This window comes from Podarcis melisellensis (genome assembly GCF_964234715.1).
Source record: "Podarcis melisellensis genome assembly, chromosome: 9".
In the NCBI taxonomy this organism is placed as follows: Eukaryota; Metazoa; Chordata; class Lepidosauria; order Squamata; family Lacertidae; genus Podarcis; species Podarcis melisellensis.
The window spans coordinates 23,443,880-23,471,467 of NC_138541.1; the positions used below are offsets into that span (position 1 = coordinate 23,443,880).

The 27,588-nt window shown below is 42.3% G+C and overlaps 1 protein-coding gene and 1 long non-coding RNA gene across 5 annotated transcripts in view; one reads left to right on the plus strand and one right to left on the minus strand.

Annotated features, from left to right (window-relative positions):
* Positions 1-1,605: 1,605 nt before the first annotated feature.
* The window catches only part of LEF1 (lymphoid enhancer binding factor 1), a 104,940-nt gene continuing 78,957 nt past the window's right edge, over positions 1,606-27,588 (minus strand). For 3 of the 4 annotated variants that reach the window (XM_081925184.1, XM_081925181.1, XM_081925182.1), the window contains 5 exons: positions 27,125-27,247; positions 25,350-25,512; positions 19,112-19,219; positions 17,132-17,180; positions 1,606-2,829 (listed from right to left, as the gene is read on the minus strand). In XM_081925184.1, coding sequence (XP_081781310.1) covers positions 2,750-2,829; positions 17,132-17,180; positions 19,112-19,219; positions 25,350-25,512; positions 27,125-27,247 — 523 coding nt within the window. In that variant the 3' untranslated portion in view covers positions 1,606-2,749. Of the gene's footprint in view, positions 2,830-16,080; positions 16,122-17,131; positions 17,181-19,111; positions 19,220-25,349; positions 25,513-27,124; positions 27,248-27,588 lie in introns of all 4 variants that reach the window. The other variant, XM_081925183.1, reaches the window with a different exon arrangement.
* LOC309377816 lies at positions 2,713-3,488 on the plus strand. Its single transcript, XR_014171680.1, has 2 exons — positions 2,713-2,846; positions 3,319-3,488. It is a non-coding gene; the product is annotated as an uncharacterized lncRNA (long non-coding RNA).

Here is a 27,588-nt window from a genome sequence, read left to right on the forward strand (position 1 = left end):
GACTGAGAACTGCCTTGACCAGCCCTCCTGGTGAAGTTAGGGGAAGATAGTGATTTCAAGGCTTCCTAAGAGCCATGCTTTGAAGCTGCAGATCAGCAAGATTGAACTCCTTGCCCTGCATTGAGTTCTACCCTGCTTTCCGCGTGGATTAACTGCACGCAACATTTTCCTATGGCGAACTTAATCGTGCAGCTGAACGAGCCACATCTCTTACCTGCCCCATATGATGTCAGGGGTGGGGGCTTGGACTGGAGAAGAGCCACCTGCTGGACAAAATGTGGCCCATGGGCTGAAGGCTCCCCCCAAGGACTCACTTGTCAGGTTTTAATTGGGATTCACTCCCACAAAGGCATTTAAAGCTAATGGAATTTGCAAGCAATTAGGTTTCTTGTACCAGAAACTATGCTATGACTTACTGCACTGCTGTGATGTCTGTCTGTGCTTAATTTTTAGAATTATCGCACATTTGGTAGCGTATTTGAATCTGTTTAACTGTCTTTATATTGAATTAACTTTGCTTCCCAGAGACACATGCACAAAAGGAACCATTTCTAATGTATTCTGCTAGGTTAGATGACCTGCAAAAGCAGTGTGCCTTTTCCTTCTGTTCTCCTGCCATAAGTCTTGGAAGAACAAATGGCCTATTGATGCTCTGTGTTATGCAGAAGCAGCATAGCTGTTGCATCCTAAAACTGAATTCCTAGGCATACTTAATAGGAAGTATCGCTGAACACCATGATACCACTTCCACATATACTTACATAGAATCGGGGAGCTTGAGGCCCATAGCACCATCCCATAGGGTACAAATGAGTGCTGTTAAAAAGCAATGGCAGATGAGCCTCATTCAATGTGCAAAGGCTTTTTATTCTGTAAAGGGACCCCTGACCGTTAGGTCTAGTCGCAGACAACTCTGGGGTTGCAGCGCTTATCTCCCTTCATTGGCTGAGGGAGCCGGTGTACAGCTTCCAGGTCATGTGGCCAGCAGGACTAAGCCGCTTCTGGTGAACCAGAGCAGCGCACGGAAACGCTGTTTACCTTCCTGCCAGAGTGGTACCTATTTATCTACTTGCAATTTGACGTGCTTTCGAACTGCTAGGTTGGCAGGAGCAGGGACTGAGCAACAGGAGCTCACCCCGTCGCGGGGATTCGAACCGCCGACCTTCCAATCAGGAAGCCCTAGGCTCTGTGGTTTAACCCACAGCGCCAACCATGTCCCTCATTCAATGTGTATAGGACTGCAAACTTGGCCATGACTTAGGCCCCACTGATTTCAGTGAAACATTGCAGCAAATAAGAAAGCACCCAAGCCACACAGAACAGCAGATTATTTTTTCCCAGCGGGTCCTCTTGCCCTTGTTTTAGAGAGCATTGTATAAATATTGGAAGTGGCCTTACACAGAGTCTGGGTATATTAGTCCTTTTAGCTCAGGTATTACCTGCACTGACTTTCAGTGGCTCTCCAGGGTTACAAGGCAGGCAATTTGTCCTATCCAGCCAGATGTTGCAGATGGAACAGGGAAACTTTTTGCATGCAAAGCAAATGTTCTTCCTGCTGAGTTATGGCCCCTTCTTCCCCTGACTCATTTAAGTAGCCATAAAGTATTTTGTAGTTTTATTACAAAGCTTTTATTTTTTTTAAAAAAACAAAAACAAAAAAAATGCTCAGCACATTAACTCATACTGGAATGACAAAATATATATTGGTTGACGGGTATTTTTGGCAAAAAGGTTTTTTTTTTAAACTATTTTTTTTTTAAAAAAATGGGTACATCGATGCTCATTTCAACAACTGGCATAAAATCCCACTAAACAGGCTAACAAAAACAGATACAAATACAGAACAATTGAAGTAATAATAATTCAAGTGCTGGGCTTTTTTTTTTCTTTACAAGGAAATTCAAGGTCGGTGGAGGAGGAGAGCTTGCTGTAGTTAGACCTGATGAAATATCTTGCCTTTACACATACTGAGTAAATGAAATAGATGAACATGGCTGGTGACCAGCTGATGGGTTATGTTTAGTATTAACTCCATAGTACACATATACAATGAGGATGGTTATGCTACAAAGTGTTAACAGAACAAAAAGCCACAGTCCTCCAAACATTTTGGTTCCTCTCCTGCAGGGTGGGGCAGCGGGGGGGGGGGGAGAGGATAGGAATTTCCTTTTCTTAAAAAATAAAGGGGGGGGCGGCGTTTGGATGCTTCTTTAAAAGCTCAAAAAAATGTACACCAAGGAAATAACTAAAACATAAAAAGCATTCAAGTTTTCTTTTTTTAAAAGCTAAAAATCCAAGATCGATCCTTTTGCAGCATTTAAATAAACTGGGTTGTGCCTTCCTTGACGAATTTAAAGTGTGTTCATTTCGGTGTGAAGGGCCAGGATGGGAGTTGCTGCTGGCTTTTTACATCATTCTGCTGCCTGAAGCAAAACAAAAACACAGCCGAACTATATTTGCTGCTGACTCAGCATTGACAACGCATGAGAGATATAAACAGGAGTGTAAGGCGGAGCGAAGACCGAAAAGGAAAGAAGCTACTCTGCTGGCTGGGGAAGTTCTGGCATGTTCTCCTTGCTCTCTTTTATTGTGTTAAGATTTGGGACTCCATGATAGCAAAGGGGCCTGGCAGTGATTGTCTTTATGGTTCAGTGTCTTTTTAAGCAGTGACATCGGGGCAAGTGTTGTCGGCGTCCTAGACATACTCCTTGATGGTGGTCTGTGCAGATGAAGGACATGCCTGGAGATTTTAACAAGCTTCCATTTCGAGAAGGGGCCCTGATGTCGCTGCCTTTGCTTTGCACGTTGAGAAAGCGTTTCTCTTTCCACCTGCAGGGAACAGAAAGGTGAAAAGTTTTAGGGTATATATTTAAGTATCAAGACACTTTGTTATTTGTTTGATTATACTACTTTTTAGCATTTAGAGTAGGGGCATGGAACCTCAGGGTCTGTACCTGACTTCCACATGCATAGCTGTCAACGTTTCCCTTATTCCGAATAGGATTCCTCACAAGAAAAGGGAAAAGTTGACAGCTATGTCCACATGTCCAGCATAATAGAACACAGCTGTGCCCATGTTGCTTATATATGTGTGTGACTGGGATCACACAGTGATTGGTACTTGTGTGTGCATATAAAATACACAATTGTACAGGTAACACACACATGGATAGTTCCTTTCACACATGACCAGGGATGGGGGCCAACAGGTGTGATTCGGCTTTTCCTCCACATACTCTGTAAATGTAGTTTGAAGGTCGGACTAGGGTTTTATAAGCACACTAACTGAAATTATCCTGTTTTTTCCATTGTTCACAGCGGTTACAAAACAAGGTCATTGCTAACAATAGCCAACGATTAAGACTAAGCACCCACAGAAGGACTGCAGTCAAAAGCTAGCTTGAAACAACAGGTCCCGCAGACTTTGTGTAACGACACAAACTCAATAATGTCCTAACTGCTATGGGGAAGAGAGGATTCCTTAGAGTCATAGTAAAAAGCCTACATTCTGCGCTGTTGCTCCTCGCTTACAGAGCCTCAGGCTATTGTTGTTGTTGCTTTAAAAAACAATACAGCCCTAGGGAAAACCTGGAGCGCTTAAGGCAAATGTATCAAGCCAGGTTGATGGATGGCTGGCAATTTTTCATATTGACCTCCAATAATGGGTTGATTGGGACGCGGGTGGCGCTGTGGGTTAAAGCCTCAGCGCCTAGGGCTTGCCGATCGAAAGGTCGGTGGTTCGAATCCCCGCGGCGGGGTGCGCTCCCGTTGCTCGGTCCCAGCGCCTGCCAACCTAGCAGTTCGAAAGCACCCCCAGGTGCAAGTAGATAAATGGGGACCGCTTACTGGCGGGAAGGTAAACGGCGTTTCCGTGTGCAGCTCTGGCTCACCAGATGCAGCTTTGTCACGCTGGCCACGTGACCCGGAAGTGTCTCTGGACAGCGCTGGCCCCTGGCCTCTTAAGTGAGATGGGCACACAACCCCAGAGTCTGTCAAGACTGGCCCGTACGGGCAGGGGTACCTTTACCTTTACCTAATGGGTTGATACAGAATATTCCCTTACTACAGGAATCCCCAAACTCAGCCCTCCAGATGTTTTGGGACTACAGTTCCCATCATCCCTGACCACAAGTCCTATTAACTATGGATGAGTTTGGGGATGCCTGCCTTACTACTTAGGTATGAGGCATGATGATTTTGCTACATGGTCTATCCAGCTGTTGACTATTGCTGCGGTTGCATTTTGAGGGGTTGACTCCATTTTTCAAAAAGAAAAAAAATCCAGTGTTTTCAAATCTGCTGTGCCTGGCCGATTAAATTTAACATGAAACGTCACAACACCTTTATCAGAACTTAAGCATGGACACTCAACAAGCAGTACATAGATTCACATGAACACCTGTATTTGTTCTCCAGGCTATTTAAGTGCACAGAAGGTTACACTGTCTGTCTTTCCACAGCGCTAATCATATGTTTTATTTTGCCCCATCAACATATATGGCACCTGCCTGATGATCAAGTGTGATCACATGTACGTATGAGCGAGGGGAGGAATGAACCAAAAATGCTTCATGAATAAAATGGCTACAGAAACACAAAGACTGTTGTACAGTGTTTAAGATCACAGTGTATAGTTTCCTTTTCCCTGTACTTGCTCATATGACGTGCACCTGCTAGGACCCTGATTTTACGTTACTGTTTGTTGCAGTTACATCTTCCTGACGTTTTTAAACAGCAAAGACAAGTGCTTTCTGGGAAAGTGCTGCTTTCAGTGGAGGTGGTCTGTAACTGACTAACCTACTTCCCATTTCCTCATAAAACTCCCCAAATTAAAAACCAAAACCAAAAAACTCCCTCAGCTTCCTGTCTCAAAAAACTGCTCCAGAAAACATGGGGATCAAAAGAGCCATGTGACAAGGGCTTTGGTTTTCCAGGGAGCACAAAGGAGAGAGGCAAAGCAGAGGAACACTGGCAAGAGAGGGAGAGAGCAAGAGAGCGCCACCCTGCTGATTTATATTTACTTTGGGCCTTTTCATCCCAGATTTTCAAAGGTTTGGTCCAGGTTGCTCTTCCTGGGAAGGTTTTCCTCTCAGTCTTACATTAAAACATTGTGTTTCCTGTTGAGGAGCGGCCTTGAGGCGCCAGGCCAGCAGTTCACAGAGCCCGATACAAACACTGCAATTCAGAGTTATTCCCCGTTACCAGCCAGGAATGCACTCCTTGCTGAAGGAAATGAAATGCCCTTCTGTTGAGATGGTTCCCGCTTTTCCTCCTCTTACCAGCAGACCTCCTTTGAAGTGAGGAGGTTAAAATAATGTACGTGGCCTTGCTCTGGCTGCCTCCTTCACGATAGTGGACCTTTTTAATTGTTATTATTTTCCTTCAAACTGCCACAGTTGCACTTTCTTAACAACCTTCTACCTCTTTCCTACACGGGACCACCCCTCCCCCAAAGTGGAGGGGGGTCTGCAAAGACAATAGTTAAAATTTCCCTGGAGGCTACCCAGAGTTCAAGATTTTCTGCCTCTGATTTTGGTTCGTGTGTGTCCGTGCTTACACATTTGCCAAGAAATCATACAGTGAATCAATTCAGTAGCTCTGCTAGAGTCCATGAACTAAAAGTCCTTTGCCTGCTCTAAATACCTATAGCAATAAATATTAATAAACATCCAAACTCCTGCAAGCATGAGCTACAAAGGGGAAGCGGCTTCCATTCCCTGCCAATAAGTTGATTGGAGCCTTAAAGGAACAGCTATGGTGTTGCCTTACAGATATAAAACAGGTCAAGCCAGGATTCTTTTCAAGAAACCACAGGTATGTGCTACAGAGACTGAAGACTTCCCACATCTAAGGCTTCACTGGAGGGCTGCAGCTGAAGTCTCGCCAAGCCAGGCATGCCCAAGCAAAGTCCAAGCCGCAAGTGAAGTCGGCGCAATCAAAGACGGCAATTACAGCTCCCTGGCTGTGGTTAGGCTTCAAAGCAAAGCGCTGCGAGTCACATTTTAGCATATGTGAAGCCTTGAGCCCGAGCCACGACGAGATCCCAGTATGCTGGGTTATGGTGTAGTGCAGAGAACTGACTGCAGAGAAATGAAGGAAACCGTTCCTCAGAAATAAAAGTTGGGCAGAAAGGGGGAAGAAAACGGTCCACTGTTAAAAGATAACACTGAAATTTTGGCAGCCAGAAAGGGTGCATAATTTGAGACCTGCGACATGCAGAGATCAGAGGCTGAAATTTAATTCTCTCCCCCCACAAAAAGTACCCAACAAGGTCTTGCCTTTTTTGCACTGCATTTTTAAAAGGGGTGTGTGAGCGAGCGGAGACACATTTACATAGGAGTACGTTTTTTCGTTATTTCAGTTGGATTTGCTCATGAATAAATGTGTTTTCAGGCTAATGTTTATGGGTGAGTCGGAGCTTAAAAGGGACAGGAAAGTGAATCAAACCCAAGTTCTGCCATGACCGCAACCTCATGATTAAAACTACAGAGAAATGACAGCCCTTTTACTCCAGAGCTTCTTAGAGGGTGCCCTTCCATTCCCCCAGGCACTTGTTCCTTTCTACAACACTTTATAGCTAAGCTCTATAGTCTACTTCGTTGCATCCTAAACAAACTTCCTATTGGCATTTCCTGAACTGGTCCAGTGATCAGTGCCCACGCTTTAAAATATCTGAGAAAAGCTACATTCCATAATCTCCCCTCCTCCCCAATCTAAGCAACATCTGACCATCGCCTTCCAACATTTCCTCATTTGTCATGCATTCCTAAGTCATAATCATTTTTATTTCACCCCTCTGAGTTCAGTTATCGGTTCCATTCCACAGTTCTTAAACTCTGATGATCTAAACCCAAGCTCACTAATTTAATAGGGTGCAATGTCAAGGAATCACTAACTCCCTTGTGTCATTCTGTCAGGGCTGCAAGTTTTATAAATCAGTAGATGAACCAACTAAACTTCTGGCTATTTGATATTAATCAGTCTGGGGTGCAATTTAAGGACACACTGGTCGTATCAAATCAAGGCTTCAGGATGGGGGAGGACTATAAATCTAAGGCAGGCAGATGCCATTTCCTGCTGATTGTAATCTAGGGCAGCCAACCAATTAAATTTGATTATTAATTAATTAAACTGTATATTAATATAACCTCAATACAGGTGCTAATCTTCTAATATTTTCTTTATAATAGTGTACCAGAATTATTATTTTAATTAGATAAATATATATTCATATGCAGTTTACTTAGTTAATTTAAAAGACAAAGGATTCATCCATTGTTGGCAATCCTAGGTTATCACCAACAGGAAATGGCATTTACCTCCCTTGCCCCATCTGATTTGATACAATCCAGTTGACATTACGATCAGTGATTTGTGCATCAGGATTCTTTTACCAATAATGATCAGTAATTGGGGGAGAGGCAATAGTGACACTTGCAATGCTTTATCTTCTCACGGCAGATTTTAGAGAGAAGCAATATCTCAAGCAGTGCAACCCCATCGGCCGTGAGAAACATGGGCTTCAATCAATTTCAATAAATGGCTGCAAATAAACCGGTTCAAAAATTAATTAGACTTTGAAAAAGGGGAAAGTTTCATTTTAAGGTTTTACCTTACACATGACTCTCCTTCAAATACATCTTTCCACCTTCCACTATATTTCTAGAGCACCCAGGGCAGCTCACATCTAAAAACTATCATTTGAAAAATGTTAAACCAGCTAAACTATAGTCATCGTGCCATATAAAGAGCAATCTAATAAGGGAAATAACACAAAATCAGCCCGCTAAGTTAAGGTGAATGTATAAATGGTGCCTGAACACCATTACTAAGAGGGCAGGGAGTGGATATCTTGGAGCAGGGAGTTCCACATCCTCTTGGGTGTCCTAATCAGCTACAACTCTGATGGCAGCAGGATGTAATGGTGAGTTTCCATTGATGAGCTGAGAAAGCAAGGCCACATTGGAGGCGGCAGCCTTTCAGGTGACCTGGATCCAAGCAGTTTAGGGTTTAAAGGTAATTGCCAATATTTTGAGTTTAACTGAATGGTACCAGAGAAAGTACCATCCACCTTGGGCCTGCCCATAAAAAGCAAGTCTAGATTGAGAGACTAGGGTGATGCCTGCTGTTTCCAGGAATTCTTGTTGTGCAACTTTTGTGGCTGAGCTAGGTGTTTGTTTGGACCCTGGGTGTGAACCTGGAGGGAGGGAGTGTCAGAAGGAAAACGAATTGATGTTGGGTGTGTGTGCGGGCACACATATTAGTAACTTTGTTTTAGTGTAACATTTTTATATGTAACTCTACTTTTGTAACATTTTGTTCAAGTTGTTTGTTGTTGCTCCTTTTTTGTACACCACTTATAGATACTTCAAATATATTAAGTGGTAAAGAATTTTTTTAAAAAAATCTGATAATCAAAGCTACCCTCTAGGAAGGATTAGAACCACACTGTAAAACATGACTCCCCCAAATTCCATCCCCACCTCTATTCATATGAAGCCATTGTAAATGGAGTTTTAGATTATGCAATTATTTAAAAAGTATACACATTTGGCCCTAAATCTGCAAGGCAGTCAGAGAGGTGGAAAGATACTGCCTAAGATCTGGAAATTTAGCTTAAATGTAATTTCCAACAGACAGTCTTTGAAGGGGCTGTGAAACATGATATTCCCATGGAAGTCAGTTTGAACGGGTCTATTTACATGGGCTCTGACCACAGTTATTTCCGGGTCGGAGATAAAAGTAATGTGATCATGATGACATTATAGGCGGCTGAACCAGAAATAGCCTAGAGTTCATCTGTCCTGTTAAACTGAGGTCTGGACAACTGGAAAGCAACTGGGTTCATACAGCTCTCATAGTAATAGCAGGTGCTGCAAAAGCCATTTTTTATCTGAGACCCATCAATTCTTCATCAATCTGTACTGTCAAAGAGTAAAATCCAGATTCAGCACTATGTTTTTTCTGGACATTTGTGCTACAAGATGGGTTAGACAAAATCACAGTCAACTATAAGCCTTAACAGCAAAAGGAAACTTTCATGTTCCTAGTACTGCATTTCCCAATCTGACGTCCTTCAAATGTTTTCCATTCCAGTTCCCATTCCTAGCCAGCCCCTTTCCTAGCCAGCATGGCCTGTGGTTCAGGGATGGTGGGAGTGGAGTTGTAGTCTTAACAATTTTTGCTAGCCCCAGACTGGGAAAAGCTAACACAATAGTTTTTGCTACTAGGTAAAAGACTCAAGAGTTCAACAATAATACTACACTTGATCTTAGCCAAAAGGCCGAGAAGCGATAAGAGTTCAACAATAATAGAGGGTTGTTGCCTTATGCAAGGAATCAGGAACTTGTCTTCCAGATGTTGTTGGATTACAGCTTCCACAATCCCTCACTGTTAGCTATGCGGTCTGAGGTTGATGAGGGCTGGAGAACAACAATTGGAGAGCCACAGTTTCTTCATTCACCCCTGCCTTATGGCATCCTTGTGAGCCTCCCAGATGCATTCGATTGGGCACACACGACTGACTAGATTAGCCTTTTACTTGGCCAAGTGATGCTGTTCTAGGATGACAGCATGAAATACACGCGTTTGCAACAGCAACACTTAACTGGGAAAGAAGCAAGTCCAATTAAGCCTTTCATTCTCCCTCTCTCCCACCAGGTGTCACCCTGTTATACACAAAACAAGAAGACTGAAGTTGTTACCTCTCTGCAGTCTTAACAATTTGATAGTGAAGGCTGGACTGTACGTCTGGTGTGCCTTTGCTATACCCAATGGGAGTTTCATAGAATGCATTTGCTGCTACATCTTACTGAGTTGGCGATGTAATCATATTATACACTAAACAGTTATCAACAAATAGACTTGCACTCTCATTAATGCCCAACAGTTGAGATAACAGCTGCAGAATTTTAATTTACTAGCTTTAGGTGTCATCAAACCTCAATCAATCAATCTTACCATGATTGGAGATCAGCTACAAGTCTAAACCTGGATTTCATACAATTAACTGAAAATCACAAATATTTTTTTCCTTCCAAAAGTTAGAGACGTAATCTTCCCCATCACTTCCCCTGTCACATTATGGCTGATTTTCAAGGCTTGTTCTGTAGATATACAACTAGTCTGGGGCAGCCAATTTCTTAGAAGACTCAGAGCAAGATCCCCTTCTGACTCTTCACATGTTAGCACTTTAAAGAAGTCTGCCATGCAGTGAAATTTTGATGTATTGGTTTTGCACAACTGTTCCCTCATTTAAATGCATCCTCAAATTTATCATAATGGGGCTGATGATTCCAGCTTCTTGCCACTAGAGAGTGCTTTTCAATCAAACATATTTGCCATAGAAGGACAGCCACAATGTGCTTAAATTTCACTTTGTGTGAGAAAAAGTAATATGCAATCTGGGCCTAAATCAAAGTACAACATGGTGTTATCTTCAAAATGGTCTTGATGGGAGGCTTTGCTCAGTACTGTACTCTTAGCTGGCTGGCTGTCTTGTTCTCTCTGGCAGACTAATTTTCCCTAATTAGACAAATGGGCTTGGTCTCCTCTTTGAAACGGCTTAGGAAAAATCACAGCCGCACAGCAGGGGCAGGGAGACACTTTCAGCCAATAAAGACAGCGGTTTCTGCTAAGAGCAGCTAGCAAGTAGCGGGTCAAAGAGGAAGAGGGGTGTGTGGCCACTGGGAAAACAGAAAGGAAATAGAGCAGAGTGCTTGCCTTTCTTTGTTAAGAGAGTATTATATGAACCTGCCTTATAGGTCTTTACATAGATAAAGATTACTGCACTATTTTGGCTTGAATTTTTTTTCTGTTTGCCTTACTTTACCAGAACAGTACTAATAGCCATTGTCACTGAGGGCATTGTACATGGGGATGAGAACATATATATAATCATTAATAAAGTTACAGGTAGGTAGCCATGCTGGTCTGCCATACTCAAAACAAAATAAAAAAATTCCTTCCAGTAGCACCTTAGAGACCAACTAAGTTTGTTATTGGTATGAGCTTTCGGGTGCGTGCACACTTCTTCAAGTGTAGCTGAAGTGTTAATTCTGCTGTGACTTCACATGTGGAAAGAGACAGGAAAGGGAGGAGACATCACAGACAACAGCCAATAGGTGGCCATCAAGGCACCTGCACAAGTATGAAGTGGAATTAGGATATATACTAGCTGGTAAGGAAGAGCCATGTTTTCTAGGTAAGGATACAGCACACCCAGTTGTGGAAAAATACAATAGCTTTCTAGAGAACTTGTCAGGACTGATCCCCCCCTACACATAGTTGAAATCCATGCTTACAATGAGAGCTACTGCTGATAAGTATTAGGAAATGCAAACAGGACAAAAAAAGGCATACTCTAAAAGGGGAATGCAAGATTAATATAATCATCCAATTTTTACCTATTGGGCTACTTAATTCTGTTTATTTCAATACAGGGGTACCTCCGGTTACAGACGCTTCAGTTTACAGACTCCGCTAACCCAGAAATAGTACCTCGGATTAAGAACTTTGCTTCAGCATGAGAACAGAAATTGTGTGGTGGTGGCGTGGCAGCAGCAGAAGGCCCCATTAGCTAAAGTGCACCCCAGGTTAAGAACACTTTCAGGTTAAGAACAGACCTCCAGAATGAATTAAGTTCTTAACCCGAGGTACCATTGTAAAAGCAACACACACACATTTCAATGTTTAGGGAAGCTATGTGTGTTGCAGCAAGACATTATGAGATGCACAACTGAAGATATGGCTAGCCAGACATGTTTAAATATTCCCACCATTTAGCACATTGGCTTTTTCATTTTCTATTATATATCCTTAGACATTTCAAAGCAATAGTTATTAGCAGGCAAATACATAAACCACATAATTTCTATACTACTTCTGGATAACTTAGTATATAGTCTCATATCAGCTAGAGAAATTTTGCTTAGCAGTTAAGTTTTTCCTCTAAAGAACTAGGGATATGGAATAAATTTGATTCATTCCACAGTTTGAAGCAAACCTCCTTGCTTCACAACTCCTGTGCCAGTGTTCAAATCAGAACATGGAAATGCAGATTGGATTCCATTTCTTTAAAAAATAATCCATGGCATAGTTCAATCATGGCATACTACTACAACATCTGATGGGAGGGCATATTTTTACAAAGTGGCCAAGGGCTGTCTAAAATGTGCTGTCATTTTCAAGATGCTTGAAGCAGCCAGAGGGCACCATGATTACTGCACTCATTGAAAATATTGTCTAAAAATCCAGATGTTTTATGATATCAGCCTCTATCATACCCTCCTCAGCAGGCTGCAATCCTAAACATACTTGGTGCAAATAAGCCCTATAGGACATGGTGAGATTTACTTCTGAGTAAAGATGCATAGGATTGTGCTGCTAGTCTCAGTTTAAGTCATCAGTTTAAGAGGTGCCAAATACAGTGGTGCCTCGCAAGACGAAATTAATTCGTTCCGCAAGTCTTTACGTTTTGCGAGTTTTTCGTCTTGCGAAGCACGGTTTCCCATAGGAATGCATTAAAAATCAATTAATGCGTTCCTATGGAAACCGCCTTCAGACCAGGTCCGGGGACAGTCTGTCCCCCGACCTCTTCTGAAGGCCGGCGGGGGGCGAAAGTCTTTGCTCCCCCCTGCCTGCCTTCCCGGGAGAGCGGAAAACGCAGCGCTGCCTTCCCGGGGGCTTTTAAATCGCCCCGGGACTGTCCGGGGCGATTTAAAAGTCCCCGGACGGCTTTTGAAGGCAGGCGGGGGGGAGCAAAGACTTTTGCCCCCCACCAGCCTTCAGAAGAGGTCCAGGACCTCTTCCGAAGGCGGGCGGGGGGCAAAAGTCTTTGTCCCCCCTGCCTGCCTTCCGCGGAAAGCGGGAAGGCAGCGCTGCGTTTTCCGCTCTCCCGGGAAGGGAGGCAGGGGGGAGCAAAGACTTTTGCCCCCCGCCCACCTTCAGAAGAGGTCCTGGACCTCTTCTGAAGGCTGGCGGGCCCCCGCCTGCCTTCAAAAGCCGTCCGGGATAGCGGGAAGCGCTTCCCTGCTATCCCGGACCGCTTTTAAAATGCTGGCGGTGGGGAGCAAAACCTTTCGCCCCCGCCGGCCTTCCTGGACCTCTTCTGAAGTCCGGGGGGGGGGAAAGGCTTTGCTCCCCACCGCCAGCATTTAAAAGAGGTCCCCGGAGATTTCCCTATGGGCTTTCGTCTTGCGAAGCAAGCCCATAGGGAAAATCGTCTAGCGAAGCGACGCAAAAACCGAAAAACCCTTTCGTCTTGCGGGTTTTTCGTCTTGCGAGGCATTCGTCTTGCGGGGCACCACTGTACTTTTGGTTGACTTTTTCTTCACCATTCCCAACTCTACAATAGGGATTTCCTCAGTCACTAAGGTCATTAGGTAAGCCCTGCCCCCTCCCCGTGGTGTCACATGTCCACTTAGCAGCCAATCAGAGTAGGGCCTTTACTAGCACCTATCATGTTAAACAGACTCCAGAAATTAAGGTATGCAGAAACTATTTTGTGTTTTTGGCACATGCTGTAAACCTTTTTGTTTACCCAAGTGTTCCTGGGTGGTTTACACCAACTGACTACTTGTACTAGCTTCTCTTGGATTCTGTGGGCACTGCATTTCTCTTGTTTTCACAATGCAAATGTTTTAAAATAAATGAAAATAAAATACTGGCAGTTTTATTTTCATATTCCCTCCTAATAGTTATTTATATTTGTAACTAGTAATTTAAAGACATATTAGTAACTAAAGGTCATAAAACAGCAAGCAAGCAAGCAAACACACACACACACACACACACACACACACACACACCACAAACAGTTTAATAAAACTCCAATGACTAAACTCCAATGACATTATGCAACAGCTGGACTTGGGGGGCAAGTGTGAAACCACCCTGAGAAATTATTAAGTAATGGCCATGTTAGAGGCTTTCCCCCATAATAGGTCACATTCAGCCGTGTGTGTTGGATGCTTTTATCATCTGCATTTGTTTTGCTGGAAGCCCATTTCCTATGATGGGTACTTCTTGGTCCTGCTTTCTGCTTAGGGCAAGCTATAGTAGCAGATGTGTGTACACAGTGCCAACCCCCCCCCCAATTCTATCAACAGGATTATGAAAATTAAGCCAATTTGCATATATCTACTTTTTTTGCACAAGAGATTTGGGGATTTAGAGGAGTGTGGATTAAGAAGAGGGACAGCACTAGGAAATGAAGGAAAGGGTAAGGAGAGTTGTGTTGGCAGCCCAATGAGGTCAGGAAGACAAGTGAAAGGAGCTCGTAGGAGCTATCCAGGATATTTAATGCCTTTCTTCCTGAGCGCTGGATGCTTTCGGCTAGAGTCTCATTTGGTTCCTAAACTCACAAGGCTTCTTAGATGATCAATTTATAGCACACAAAAAATGAGCAGTGGTTCGGTCATCTGTTGTATTGAATCCTCGGAGAAGCCTGTCTATTTAAGGATATCTCATTTTGCCAAAAGCAATAGCTTGGTGGGGAAATGTGATGTTCCCAGTATTCAAGATAATTGATCCAGACGACATGCCTTTAACTTGAGACACAAGACTTTTATTCATTCGTTCATTCCATCACTCACTCCAACCTCATGTTTTGCGATTTCTATGCATGGAATTGGTGTGACTATGTTCTATATCAGGCTTCCTCAAACTCGGCCCTCCAATTCCCATGATCCCTAGCTAGCAGGGCCAGTGGTCAGGGATGATGGGAATTGTACTCTCAAAACATCTAGAGGGCTGAGTTTGAGGAAGCCTGTTATATAGTATCCAAACTTTCAGTGAAAAATGTGAGATGAACTGCTGTAGGATCATTAAGTTCCAAATCCACCACAGAAAAAAGTAGAGAAAGGATCACTTGGATTAAAAAAAAAATGAAACAAAACAAAACCTCCAAAACTGCTTAAGGATAGGCTGCAATTTCTGTCATCATTACATTTCCTTTCATAAAATCAGTCTGAGCAGCAGATATAAAGCATCCATTTGCAAATGAGCCAGCAGAGGGCTTTCTAGAGGTAGGCAAAAAAACAAAATCTGTGTGATGTTATTGAACCCTTAACACCATATCCCAAATTCAATAGCATCAAAGCTAATTTATATCTAGATTTCTGCAAACACACCATGCAATACATTAGCTCATTTGATAGTAAACTAAGCAGTAGAAAAGCCTATCATTCAGGTTTAAAATCATGGCAATGTGAAACTTAACCTTTGCATTTTTAGCAGTCATTTAGTCACATAACCATTGCTTGTTTGTTTAGTCGTGTCCGACTCTTCGTGACCCTATGGACCAGAGCACACCAGGCACTCCTCCCTTCACATAACCATTACTGGCATTAATTTCAATATCTACCTTAACCTCCACAACTTTAATCCCTTTGTAAGTACTGTGGTATTTACCACACCCAACATGTAACAGTGCATTTATAGGAGATAGGAGTCAAAAGAGATTAAATAAAGATCCACTTCCTTATAGCATTCATAACTACGACATTCAAACAAAACAGAACATTAGAATGTCAAACCAGTGCTCCCTTCTGCTGCCCAGCCTGCAATATACTTGTAACTGATTATGGCGAATTAATTTGGGTGCTTAGAAACCATTCTAACTCACTTCTAATGAGGATTTGTGCAGTACACTGCCAGCCAAAATGGTTGAACTACTTAATGCAGGGATAGGGAATCTGTGGGTCCCCAGAAGATGCTAGACTCCAACTCCCATGACCCCACTAGCTGGGGCTGATGGGAGTCAAGAGTCCAACAACATCCAGGGGGCCAAAGGCTCCCCATCCCTGACTTTGTGAAATCATTTTTGTGCCCTACAGGCAGACTTGCAGCTAGTCAGTGAGGTATGATCAGTTTGGTTCATGCAAGTTAAATAATAAAAAGAGTTGGGACTAAAATACACAGCCGGTATAAAAACCATCAATTGTGAGAGCATTCATTTGAGGAGAAAGCACTTTAAAAAGCCATGTGCTATATAGTTCAAGAGTCAAAGTGAGAGAGACAATTTTAAAAATAAGAATAATAATAATAAATTTAGCAGAAAGGCTTTAGAAATATTCTTACCATGCTTCAGATGTAGGCAGCTGTCATTCGTGGGGCTGCACCTGTAGAAGATTGTTGCTTTTAACAAATTTCCATTGAAGAATTTATTTTATTTTTTGCACACTCCGAATAAAAGGTATTTTACTAGAATATTGATTGCCGATTGATTTCCTCTGCCTTTCATGGTTCTTATACCAGCCATTTTGTTTTATTTAATATACAAAAAAGTGAAAGGACCTCACTGATGCTTTGAGCCAACCTACCAGGCAGCTGTAAAGACCAGCTCCTCCTGTCTTTTTAAAAATGTTTAATTACATTTGAGAACTATAGGAGAATATATGAAACAGTGCAGCATCCCCATACCAGATCAGTCAACCAGTTATCTTCACAGTGAGGGAATGTGTAGACCCAAGATACTTGTTGCTGCCTGTTCCCTCCCCTCCACTACTTCTGGAGGTCAGTAGAGTCAGTAAGGACTATGATTCAACCAGTAGTGGCTCCCAGCTGCTAGACCAGGATGCAGAATAGAATCAAAGGAAACAGCCCTCCGCTGCTTCCTTTTTAGAACGTCCATGCCTGTATGTGTAGGGGTAGTGGTGCAGCTACTGCAAACAATTTTCAGCTGCCATTGCCATTGTACAAAGAAGCAGCAAAGGCTGGATGTCCTACAAATGGTCTTCTTCTGTCTGTGCAGACCTCTGGCGAAGAGCACTTGGAACGTATTGTAAACTGCGCTTACAGGTGTTATCAGTGATCTCCAGGCTTTCTGCCTGTACTGACCTCCAAGAAAAGCGAAGGCCACACTTCCCTTCCGAATGTCGAAACACAGTACAGAGCTGGATTCCATACATTCCCTCAAAATGAGAGCAAGTCTACAGTTTGACACCCCACTGAATGTAGAAGGAAAAGGCAATAAAGACAGCAGTAGTATCCATTAGAATATGTACTATTCGATACAGAAGTGTTTGTGCAAAGAATTCTATATATAGAACCAGAAGTAAGCATGAAAGAAAGTGCTGAATTTTTAAAATAGCACACATATTTAATATGAAGTTCTACTCATAAAGCATACCTGCAGTAGACTCTTGTAGCTTTTCTCTCTTCCTCTTCTTTTTCTTTCCCTATAACAGGCAAGAAAAGCAGGGGGAGGGAAATGGGACATTTTTTACAATCATATAATCACCTTCCTTCAAAATACTTAACATTTGTGAAAGGGTGATAGCACATCAAAAGCCATTTCTGATTATCTCCATGTTATTTTTAACTATTATATTCGTTTGGGGTTTTCAAGCCAAAGCAAATTCAATATCTCCATACTGATTTTATTCCCCCAAAGATTATTCTTCTGACAATTTTGCCTATATTCAGGTACAAAGAACTGCAGTTCCTTAGGAGTTTCAGTGCAGTGTAAAAAGATCCTCCTCAAAACTAAGCTCTAGGCTCTGCAATGTGGCTTAAACCTTACTCAGTTGTTTAAGTGTGAAGAGTACTTCTTCTAGTAGAAGTCATTTCAAAGAATAAAATATCCTAGATGACTATACTTGCAGGAAGCAGACACATTGAAACTTGTTTCAAAAAAATGCTTCCAGACCCCAGTTACATATATTATAATGAGTAATAGACTAAAACAACATTTGAAGCCATGATTCAAGTAGTAGACCTGTATTTGTAAGCCAAAAGCTCTATGTAACTGTAATAAGGAGTGGTAACTTGAAATGCTGCGAAATGATGCATTTCTGCAACAAAGAGTAACATATAAATCTGTCCTCTTGCAAATACTCATTATTGCCTCAAAATATTTTTGTCTGGGTGTTTGACAGAAAGAAAAGCATTTTCCAACTGGAAAGAGATCGCAGTTTTAAAGGTCGGACTGGCTATCCCATGTTTTCAGCATAAACTCTCAATAGAACCAATCTATACTCTGCAGCAGATGTTCTTAGCTCCTAGTAGCTGCATGGCTACAGTACTACCCTCCTCTCTCCCATTTTAACACAATTCATTAAGATAGAACAAGTCTTTCAGAAGAGATTTAAATTAAGAGCAGGCAAAAGGTTTTATTAAGTGAATGTAGGTTCTGGGCAAAAGAGATTCTCTGTGCTCTGAAGCTCAGTGGCTCTTTTATGGAGTTTTACTCAGGGGCAAGTCTATTTACCTATCATTAACTAGGCATACTGGATTATGGCTGTAGCAAACAAAGGATTGAGGGTTTTTTATGAATGTGTGACACATTGCATTTTCAAAGTAAGAACTAGGTCTGGGATTAGGCTTCTCTTTGAATTCTTTATTTAGGAGTGATCAAGGCGCAATCTTAGCTAATTCCCAGACAAATAGTTTCTAGGCTATCATGGGTATGGAATTTTTTTTTAATACAGACAGATAAGTTTTAATGAGTAAATGGCAAAATGTTCAACATTAACAGTATCATCATTGGGTTTTGGCATGAGCGGTCTAGCTTGTTAATTTTTTTCATAATTAAATGCAATTTTTTAAGCAGCACTGACTAAACAGTTTTTTTAAATTAATTTATAATATGTCTTCAGATGAAGATGACTGTTCTTTTCAAATCAAGGTGTGAAATTTAGTTCACATCCATTCTACCTACTTAATAAAATAAAATAAAATCCATACACAAACAAGCCTTAAACACAAAGCACAAACATACAGCTTAGATTAGTTCCAGGAAAATCCAACAAGCCACCTTCAGAAGAGATTCATTGTCTGTGTTTTTATTAACCATGTGATAAGCATGCGTCAAAAGAGTTATCAGGTGGGGGACAGTGGTCCAGATGTTTGCAAAGCTATCTATCCCTTAATTGCCGCTTTGATGTTATTTGTCACATGGCATAAAGCTGGACCAGGAACACACCCATGGCCAATTCCAGATTAGTTTGGGATATGCAGAAGCAATCTAAAGAAAGGCAAGAGAATAAATGGCACTTAATTCAAAGTGAACACAAGGCCAACGGCGCATCTCATGGCCCAGCTGCTACCCTCACCTAGACTTTTAACTACTGCAAATGCTAGCTGAAGAAAGTGTAAATAATCGGCTTACGTAGTTGTCCCTTGCAGACCAGCCTGGGTAGAGCTGCATGTGTAGCTGCCTTTCTTTCCGAGCTAGTTCATAATATTTAGCTTGTTCTTCACGGGACAATGCATGCCACTGCAAATAAGGAGAGAAAGAGCGAATGTTACATTTTTGTATAAGAACATGCTAAAAATAAAGGACAACATTAGTTCTAATTTCTCTGGTTCATGGGAAAACACAGAGTGCTCAATGATAAGGTAAGAGAGGCTCCATATTATACACAGAGGATTATTTAAGTAGTAAGATCCATATGAATTCTAACCCACTTTGTTGGCATACCCACGGTGATAGTGTTTCAAGATAGTCTTCCATGGAGGTTGAGTCTATCAACCACAATTCCTATGCTCTGCCTCCAAAGTCAGAGGCAGTATACCTCTCAATACTAGATGCTGAGAATCACAGGGGGAGAGAGAGTGCTGTTGTGTGTTTCTCCTGTCTGAGAGCTTCCCATAGAGATCTGGTTGGCCACTGGCAGAAGAGGACGCTTTGACTGGATGGCCCTTCAGCCAGCAGGGCTCTTCTAATGTTCTTAGGCAGGGGTCAGCAAACTAAGGCCCGGGGGCTGGATATGGCCCACCGGGCTCATTAATCCAGCCCGTGGACCTTGCAAACCCTGCCGCCCACTTGGTGACTCCCTGCGCTAAACTAGCGTGGCGCGGAGGCCTCGCCACTTGGAGGCTGACTTCCGTGATGCTGGCGTGGCAGTTCAACTTGGAAAATTCTCTTTTCATCATACTGCTAAAGATGTTAAACTGATACTTGGAAAGAAAAAGAAATCTGGACAACAGGATCTGAAGTTACTATTAGAACAAAAAAATGGCCTGAAACCTAGAATATATTTAGTTTTGGTACGTAAGAGACTCAAAAGCCATTGCAAAGTTTTGAGACCATGAAGTGGGTACCATCTGAACAGACAGACAGGTAAAAGCAGTCTATCTTGCTAGTTGCTTTCTGCAAGTGAAATTAATGGTAGCAGTTGACAGGTGGGACACAAAAGCAGGAGATAGGGGCTTGGAGTAAGAAGTCACCCTAGTTATAAAAAATAACAATCTTTTTAAAGTCAGCTACTCTTACTCATTGTGTACATTCATGTCCTTGCAAGGTCAGAAGCATCACTGGCTCTAATCTGAGCACCAGTGATGGGGTAATAGAATATCATGTTTTTCCATCTCTCAAAAGGGTAGCAGGTATGTTCATTCTTTAGTGGGAGCTCTGTCATACTTCCAGTCATTCCTTTCCTTTGGGAGCATTTATATTTCCCCATTTCCATCACAGACTGAGACTGGAACATCATTTTTTATTGCTGCGGTTACTACTATAGTCTTCAGTGAACTTTTGAGTTTAATGTTTCAAAACCCATTCTGATTAATTGGCATTTCAGGACTGGACTTCAGCTGTTCCAGCGCAAGGCAATCTTTAGAACAAGTGAACAGCGCTCTCGCTCTCCCTCCCCACATACACACACCTTCTCCAAGCCACAGCAGCTTTTGCTCTCAAGAAGCAGCCAGTTCCAGCCCCCGCAGCTGCCTGTCAGCTGTTTCACAGCAGGAAGTGAGGGTAGAAGCTTAGGGCTTCCAAGAGCCAAACAGCAGGGAACAGGGGAGGGAGCCAGCAGGGGAAAGAGCAGAAGCACAGAAGGTATGCTGCTTTCCTCCCAAGGGGCTGATAGTTTTCTAATAAAAAGGTTTGGGGTCCTCCAGAGGAAATCACAAAGGTTAGATCATCATCTCTGCATCTATGTTTTATCACCCAAATGTAATATTCCAAATAATTTGCCATCGTTATGCAAGACATGGTTGTTACCCAACATTTTAGCATCTCCTATTTTTTTCTCTCTCCTTTGTTTGTTTATTGTTTGCTGCTGGTGGGCAATTACACATGTGGCCAGTTTTAATTTAATTAACTGATGGGATCGGTTAGGGTTTAGGAGTAATAGCAAGCCGAGAGCTGTGGAAACATGTAGCACAGTTATCCCAGACTTCTATACAAATGTACAAACAGTGCTTAAAACACTATATTAATTTATTTGGTAAGTGGGGTTGGGAAAGGTTTTGCGGCAGCAACATTTCAATGCTTTTAAACAGAACTCTCTCTCTCTCTCTTAGTTTGTGTACTGAAGTTGCTTTGGAAAGAAGTCTCAACAGAAGTCTGGAAAGATTCCCACAACACCGTTCTCTCCTCCCTCCAACCCCCAGCTACAAGGTGATTTCAGTTGTGCGCCATCTGCCACTGTGTTCAAAGTTTGGTTTTTAGCAGGCCATCGCAAATACTGCAAAAGTGATATTTGATGTAACATGCCAATAGTCAAATCCTCTTGTGTGTTGGCAGATGCACAGAGCCAGCTGACCTCAGGCTGAAGCGACTTGTTTACAGACACAGGAAATACTGTTCCTTCAAATATGTCCTTCGGAGGCAGTGTGAGCAAACAGTCCGTTTATTACCCCATAAGTTCTGCCTACGTAGGATGGGCCTCAATGAGAAGTCAGTGTGCTTCCCTCATCCTTGAACAGCGTGTGTTTAGCAAGCAAATTAAACATTTGGTGGCTGGGAAAACCCAAACATGGTGCATAAAGTGATGGGCAAACATAATGCCCCCTCTATCGCTAGCTGAAATGTTGGAATAACCATTCTCTGTTCTACTTTGTCAAACATGGTTAGCTGTAGAGAATGTAGGATTTACAACTTGGGGCGGGGGGAAGGGCTGGTAACTTTACAGTATGTGCAACACTGCACAGAAATGCAGCCTAAAGTAAGAGCGGAGAATGAGAAAATACAAAATGAGCAGGTCCCTTGGCTGAGCCCTGCAAAGGGTCTCCTCCAGGCATGGAAGCTGCAGACATGCACTTCAACAAAATGAATACTCACTTGGCTGTCAGACACACTCTACACCCTTACTTAAGGCAAGTTGTCCTCTGAATACTAGTTACTAGGAATTGCAGATGGGCAGAGTGCTGTTGCGCTCATGGTCTGCCTACAGGCTTCCATAGGCATCTGGTTGGCCACTGTGAGAACAGGATGCTTAAGTAGATGTTCCCTTGGCCTGATCCTGCAGGCTTGTCTTACAGGGAACAAGGCAAAGGCAAAGGGAACACCCTCCCATCAGATGTCAAACAGATAAACAATTTTCTGAAGACATCTGAAGGTAGCCCTGTATTGGGAAGTTTTTAATGTTTGATGTTTGCTGTGTTTTTATTATGTTGGAAGCTGCCCAGAATGGCTGGGGCAACCCAGTCAGATGGGTGGGGTATGCATATTATTATTTTCTTACATTTTTATTTCTTAAAGCAGCATACATACATTTTTTTCTCCCCATCCTTCACTCAGTGCTCTTAAGTAGAAATGTTTTATTGCTGTTGTGGTTTAGACTAGGCATGGTAATTCAACTACATAGATCCATGGAAATTGATGGATCTAACTCAGTCATGTTCATTAATATCAGCGGGTCTACTCTGAGTAAAACTTAGTTGAATACCAACCTAAATTGTTTATTAGCTAATTATGTATTTTAACTTTGCATTAAACCTTGAACCTGCTGAAGCACAAAAAATAAGAATCACGATATACATTTGAAAATAAATAATCCATCACCTTCTCATTAACTTTTAGAAGGAACCCTTAAGGAATGTTCTGGGACTGGGGAACCTCGTAGTGCGCAATAGCCAGCCAGCACAGTGAACAACCAGCTTATGTAGCAAACTTTCATCCACCCTCCAGAACTTGAAGCTAGACAGCCATGAGAAATTTGGACAGAATGCACCTAAAATGCTTCCAAATTGCCAACACTACTTTAACAATGTTACATCTGCCTTCATCTAGGACAGAGTGGTTCAACATACTGCTCAAGGGCCACGTGCAGCCTGAAATATCTTTTTTGGTGGCCCTTGACAACATTTGATGCCCACCCCCAAGCCCTCAGGCTGCCTTCGCAAAGCTCAGTAAGTGAGGCACTGGCCTTTGGGAAGGAAGCATGAGGGCTCTGACAGGGTCCTAGTTAGAGCTTTTCCAACTTTGGGAAGGAGCAAGGAGGGCTCTAGGACCCTACCAGAGCCTCGTGACTCCTTCCCAAAGCATGGCACCTCACTTAACCAGCTTCCAGAAGACAGTGTGAGGGCTTGGAGAGTATCAAATTTTAGCATTTGGGTTCTGTGTCAAAGTACTCTTGGAGTCCACTTGGTATGAAATGTTGGACTGCCCTAATCTAGGAGGTCTATTAATTGTTTTGACCCATGCCATGGGTTCCGAAATGTATGCATATTATTGAATGTGGTGTGGAAGTTTCTCTCAGCCTGCCCAATAATCTTCAAGCATCTACACCCCAAAAGTGGTTTGTTTCACAACACAAGTGTAGCAGACAGTACATTCACACTCTTTTGTCCTTTAAATACCAAAATATTTGGCATGAAAAGTTTTTTTAAAGGTTTTGAAGAGGTACTTCCATGGAACTAAATTTGAGTGTACTTTCTAGAGTACAGCTACAGCTGTCTACCCAGAAAGGCAGCACTTGGATTCCTGCCTAGGTGCTATCCTTTGTAAGCCATTATCAAACACGGAGACCAATCATGGAATAAAGGACATAGGAGCTACCTTGGGAGACGAGAGGTAATTGGACTTGTAAGTCTTGCAGAAAGCTGTCAAAATATAGACAAGAGCTTAAGCTAATTCAGTGTTTGTGAAAACCAAAGAAGGTATATTCTCTCCTATGGTGTATTTACACAGCATAATAATAAAACACAGAGAACGTGCTTTGATAGAACCCAAGCAATAAACATTATAGTGTTCTTTGCAAATAGAGCCCTAATCACTCTGACGCCAAGTCTCATTTTAAAAGCCAAGGGTTTAAGTAACTGGCAAGCATAGTGAAAGCTAAAGAAATATCAGAAGAGAATTAAAATTCAGACTTAAAATGAAAGTCTCAACTTGCAAATGCAACAAAATAGTAGTTATATTGTTAAGACCAGTGGGGTTTTTTCTGGGGGACGCAGGGGTATGAATACCCCTAAACATTTCGTGAATCTAAGTTTGGCCTCATTGAGGGGCAGTATTTCAATAGGAGTAGGAAAATGAGAGTAGCCCTAAACATTTTTTTAGGAAAAAAAAGTACTGGCTAATACTTTAAGAAAGGTATCCCATGAAAATATTGCAGAAGAAAAGGAAACATGTACTGCAAAATGTACTTCTTTCTTCCAGCACAACTTCTGCGTATTTTACCATGGCTATTTGTATACATTTGTTCAAATCAAAGCATGAAAACAAGTGGATAACGAAGGCCAATCTAGTGTAGTATTCTCTTACTATGGTGGACAGTTAGATGTGTATGGGAAGCTCGCAAACAGGACATAAGTGCAACAGGATTTTCACCACTCATGTTCCACTGCCACTGGTAGTCTTATGACACATGGAGAGCACACCTGCATGGAATATGAAGCTGCGTCTAGGGTGGAGGACTGCTTTCATGTGGCAGGTCAGAATCTTATCTCCCCTCCATCTCCACGAACGAACTTTGACAGGTGTATAGGACAACCTACCTGCCAATCATCTGATATCCTAATGATGCCAATGATTGACACTTGTAAAGGTCTTTTGTGCTGCTAGTCAGGCTCTTTGGAAGCACTGTGCCACAGAGCTTTGCAAGCACTGCCAATTGGCAGAGCCTGCAAAGCCCCTTTGGGCCAACACCTGCCTTTACCTGCCACACACCTGGTGTCATATATGACTGCAGGTGTGGGGCTGGTGGTGTGGCCGGTAAGTGTGGCCACCAGCCTGGGAAGTCTCATGAATCCATAGCTGTCAACGTTTCCCTTTTTTAAAGGGAAATTCCCTTATTCTGAATAGGATTCCTCGCAAGAAAAGGGAAAAGTTGACAGCTATGTGAATCAGAGATTCCCCACTTCTGATCTAGCCTAGTGTTGAGTTCTCTGAAAAGCAGGTTACAGTCAGGAGTCTTTTTGGTTCTCCTACCTGAGAGCCTTGTAAATGGAGATCTGTGGACTTAAATTTGACCCTTTATGCATGCAAAACACATGCTTTACCTGATGGGTCCCTGCTTTATGACACAACAAGACTACTTGCTTTCATTTTAAACTGCATCACATAGCTCCCAGTAGCCATAGAATACCTTGTCGAGCTGGGTACCGGGGCAAGGGTTTGTTGGACAGCTCATACTGAACACAGAACATGCATATACACAAATATGGTTGTGTCATACCCTTCTGCCAAGAATCTGATTGATAGCTGCACTTTCTTTCAGAGTACACTCTGCTACGACATTTGCTCTCATCTCTTTCATGTATAACATGAAAGCATTCAGAGGCTTCTTAATGTGAGGTCTTTTGGGCTCCTGTTCTTTCCTCTGTTCATGCTGAGGCTTCCTAAAGGTAGCAGGAGGAAAGAAAATACAGAAAGAGCAACTGTTACCATTTTCAACACGCTATTTCAGATGACCAACTATTTTTCTGAGCAGCCATGCTTGATTGGTTATCACATTTTAGGAGAGAAGAGGAAACAACACAATGTTCCTCCACCAGTGGATTGGGACCCATTTTCAGGTAGTCCTCAGTGCCACTGCCTATCCAGTGCCTCCTAACTGGCTGCCCCACGAACCCCAGATATAACCCCATGGCTTCTAGTTAGATGAGTGCTAGCACCAGCAACCCCTTGCATGCTGAGTCAAGATGGTCAGGGGCCAGTGAAGTTCCGGGAGTGAGGCAGGGGTGGCGAAAGGCATGAAGGAAGGGGCTGGAAGAGGGGAAATGTTGTAGGAAGGAGAATGGAATATAAAAGAACCAGGAGGGAGGGAGGGAGGAAATAAAGTGGCAATGTGTTGTGTTTGGGCTTTTGCAGGAGGGTGGTGGTGGGTACAAGTTGAGTGCAAAGAAGAGCATGAAAATAGCTTACAGGATATGGGAAAAATATTTTGAGAGACAGGTGGGGATGGGAAGCAGAAAAAGAAAGAAAGGAAGAAAGGAAGAAAGGAAGAAAGAAAAGAAAGAATGCCTTTTCCACTTAAAAACATTTGGATAAGCAAATTCTGCCTAAAATGATGAGGCTGTCACATCATCTCCAGAACAAATACAGTGGTACCTCGGGTTACATACGCTTCAGGTTACAGACTCCGCTAACCCAGAAATAGTACCTCGGGTTAAGAACTTTGCTTCAGGATGAGAACAGAAATTGTGCTCCAGCGGCAGCAGCAGGCGCCCCATTAGCTAAAATGGTGCTTCAGGTTAAGAACAGTTTCAGGTTAAGAACTGTCCTCCGGAACGAATTAAGTTCTTAACCCAAAGTACCACTGTATCTGTACTTGAGGAAAGCTGAGCTATGGACTTTCATTCTAGGGTTCAGTTCCCAAAAGACCCATTTTGTCAAGCTTGGGAATTTTATCACTGAAGAATGCCACTGGTCCTAGGGATGGAGGCAACTATTCTAGACCCTAGTTATTTTGCCTAATTTCATTCTATCTTTGCATTAACTTGCATTTTAAATAATAATCTTTAAATACACATTTAATATTTTAATATGTAATTTCATGTGTATTCTCCTCTTAAAACTCTGAAAACATTGGAGAAGTCCAGTGGACAGCTGCATCCCAATATGCTCATTACTCTGAGAGGTGAGGATTTTGTAAGCATGCAGCTAACATGGGGGTTACATTCTGGGGATTGCACCTAAAGCCAAAATTACATAAAGTCAAAACCCATTGGGTACAATGCTGGACAGGATTGCGAAAGTCATTTTCCCTAGAACCCTGACCCCTTTCCATCCCCCTTTTAATTTTTATATATATTTTTAAAATACTAATGCAATCACTATTTCTTTGTTGAAGAATACCAAACATTGACATGATATTTAGACACAGATTCAATTATTTCCCATGGGAAGAGAGAAAGAGAATGAAAGACTGAGACTACTTATTTGCCATGCTTACTCAGCTTTTAAGGCATTGCAGATGAAAGATCAATTAAAGACCAGAGGAAAACTCACACGTGCATTAAGTCACTGTCTGTGTGTGGATGTTCTTGTTTGACTTGAGGTGTTACAATAGCTGGGTGAGGGATTCCAGTTGTGTGGGGTCCTGGAGGACCAGGGATCATATGATGTGAAAACCTACAAAAAAAAAAAAAGTACAGTCTTCTTCATAACGGGAACTCAAACACAGCATAGGATACCTACAAATCACTCAAGACAGGCCTAGGAGGCAGTTCATTCATATCACTTAAGAGACCATGATACACCAATGTGGGAAACAATTATTTGGCTAAAACGTGTGTTACAAATAGGGTTTTTAGTCTCATGTTATCTGTGGCTTTGGGAATCTGGAATTAGACACAAGTGAATTTAACATGGCCAATAATTTCAAAAGAATAAAGCCTTAACCAAAAACACTGTTTCCACACAAGTATAAAATATATTGAGTTATCCACCACCAGCCAACAAAAGGTAGTAAT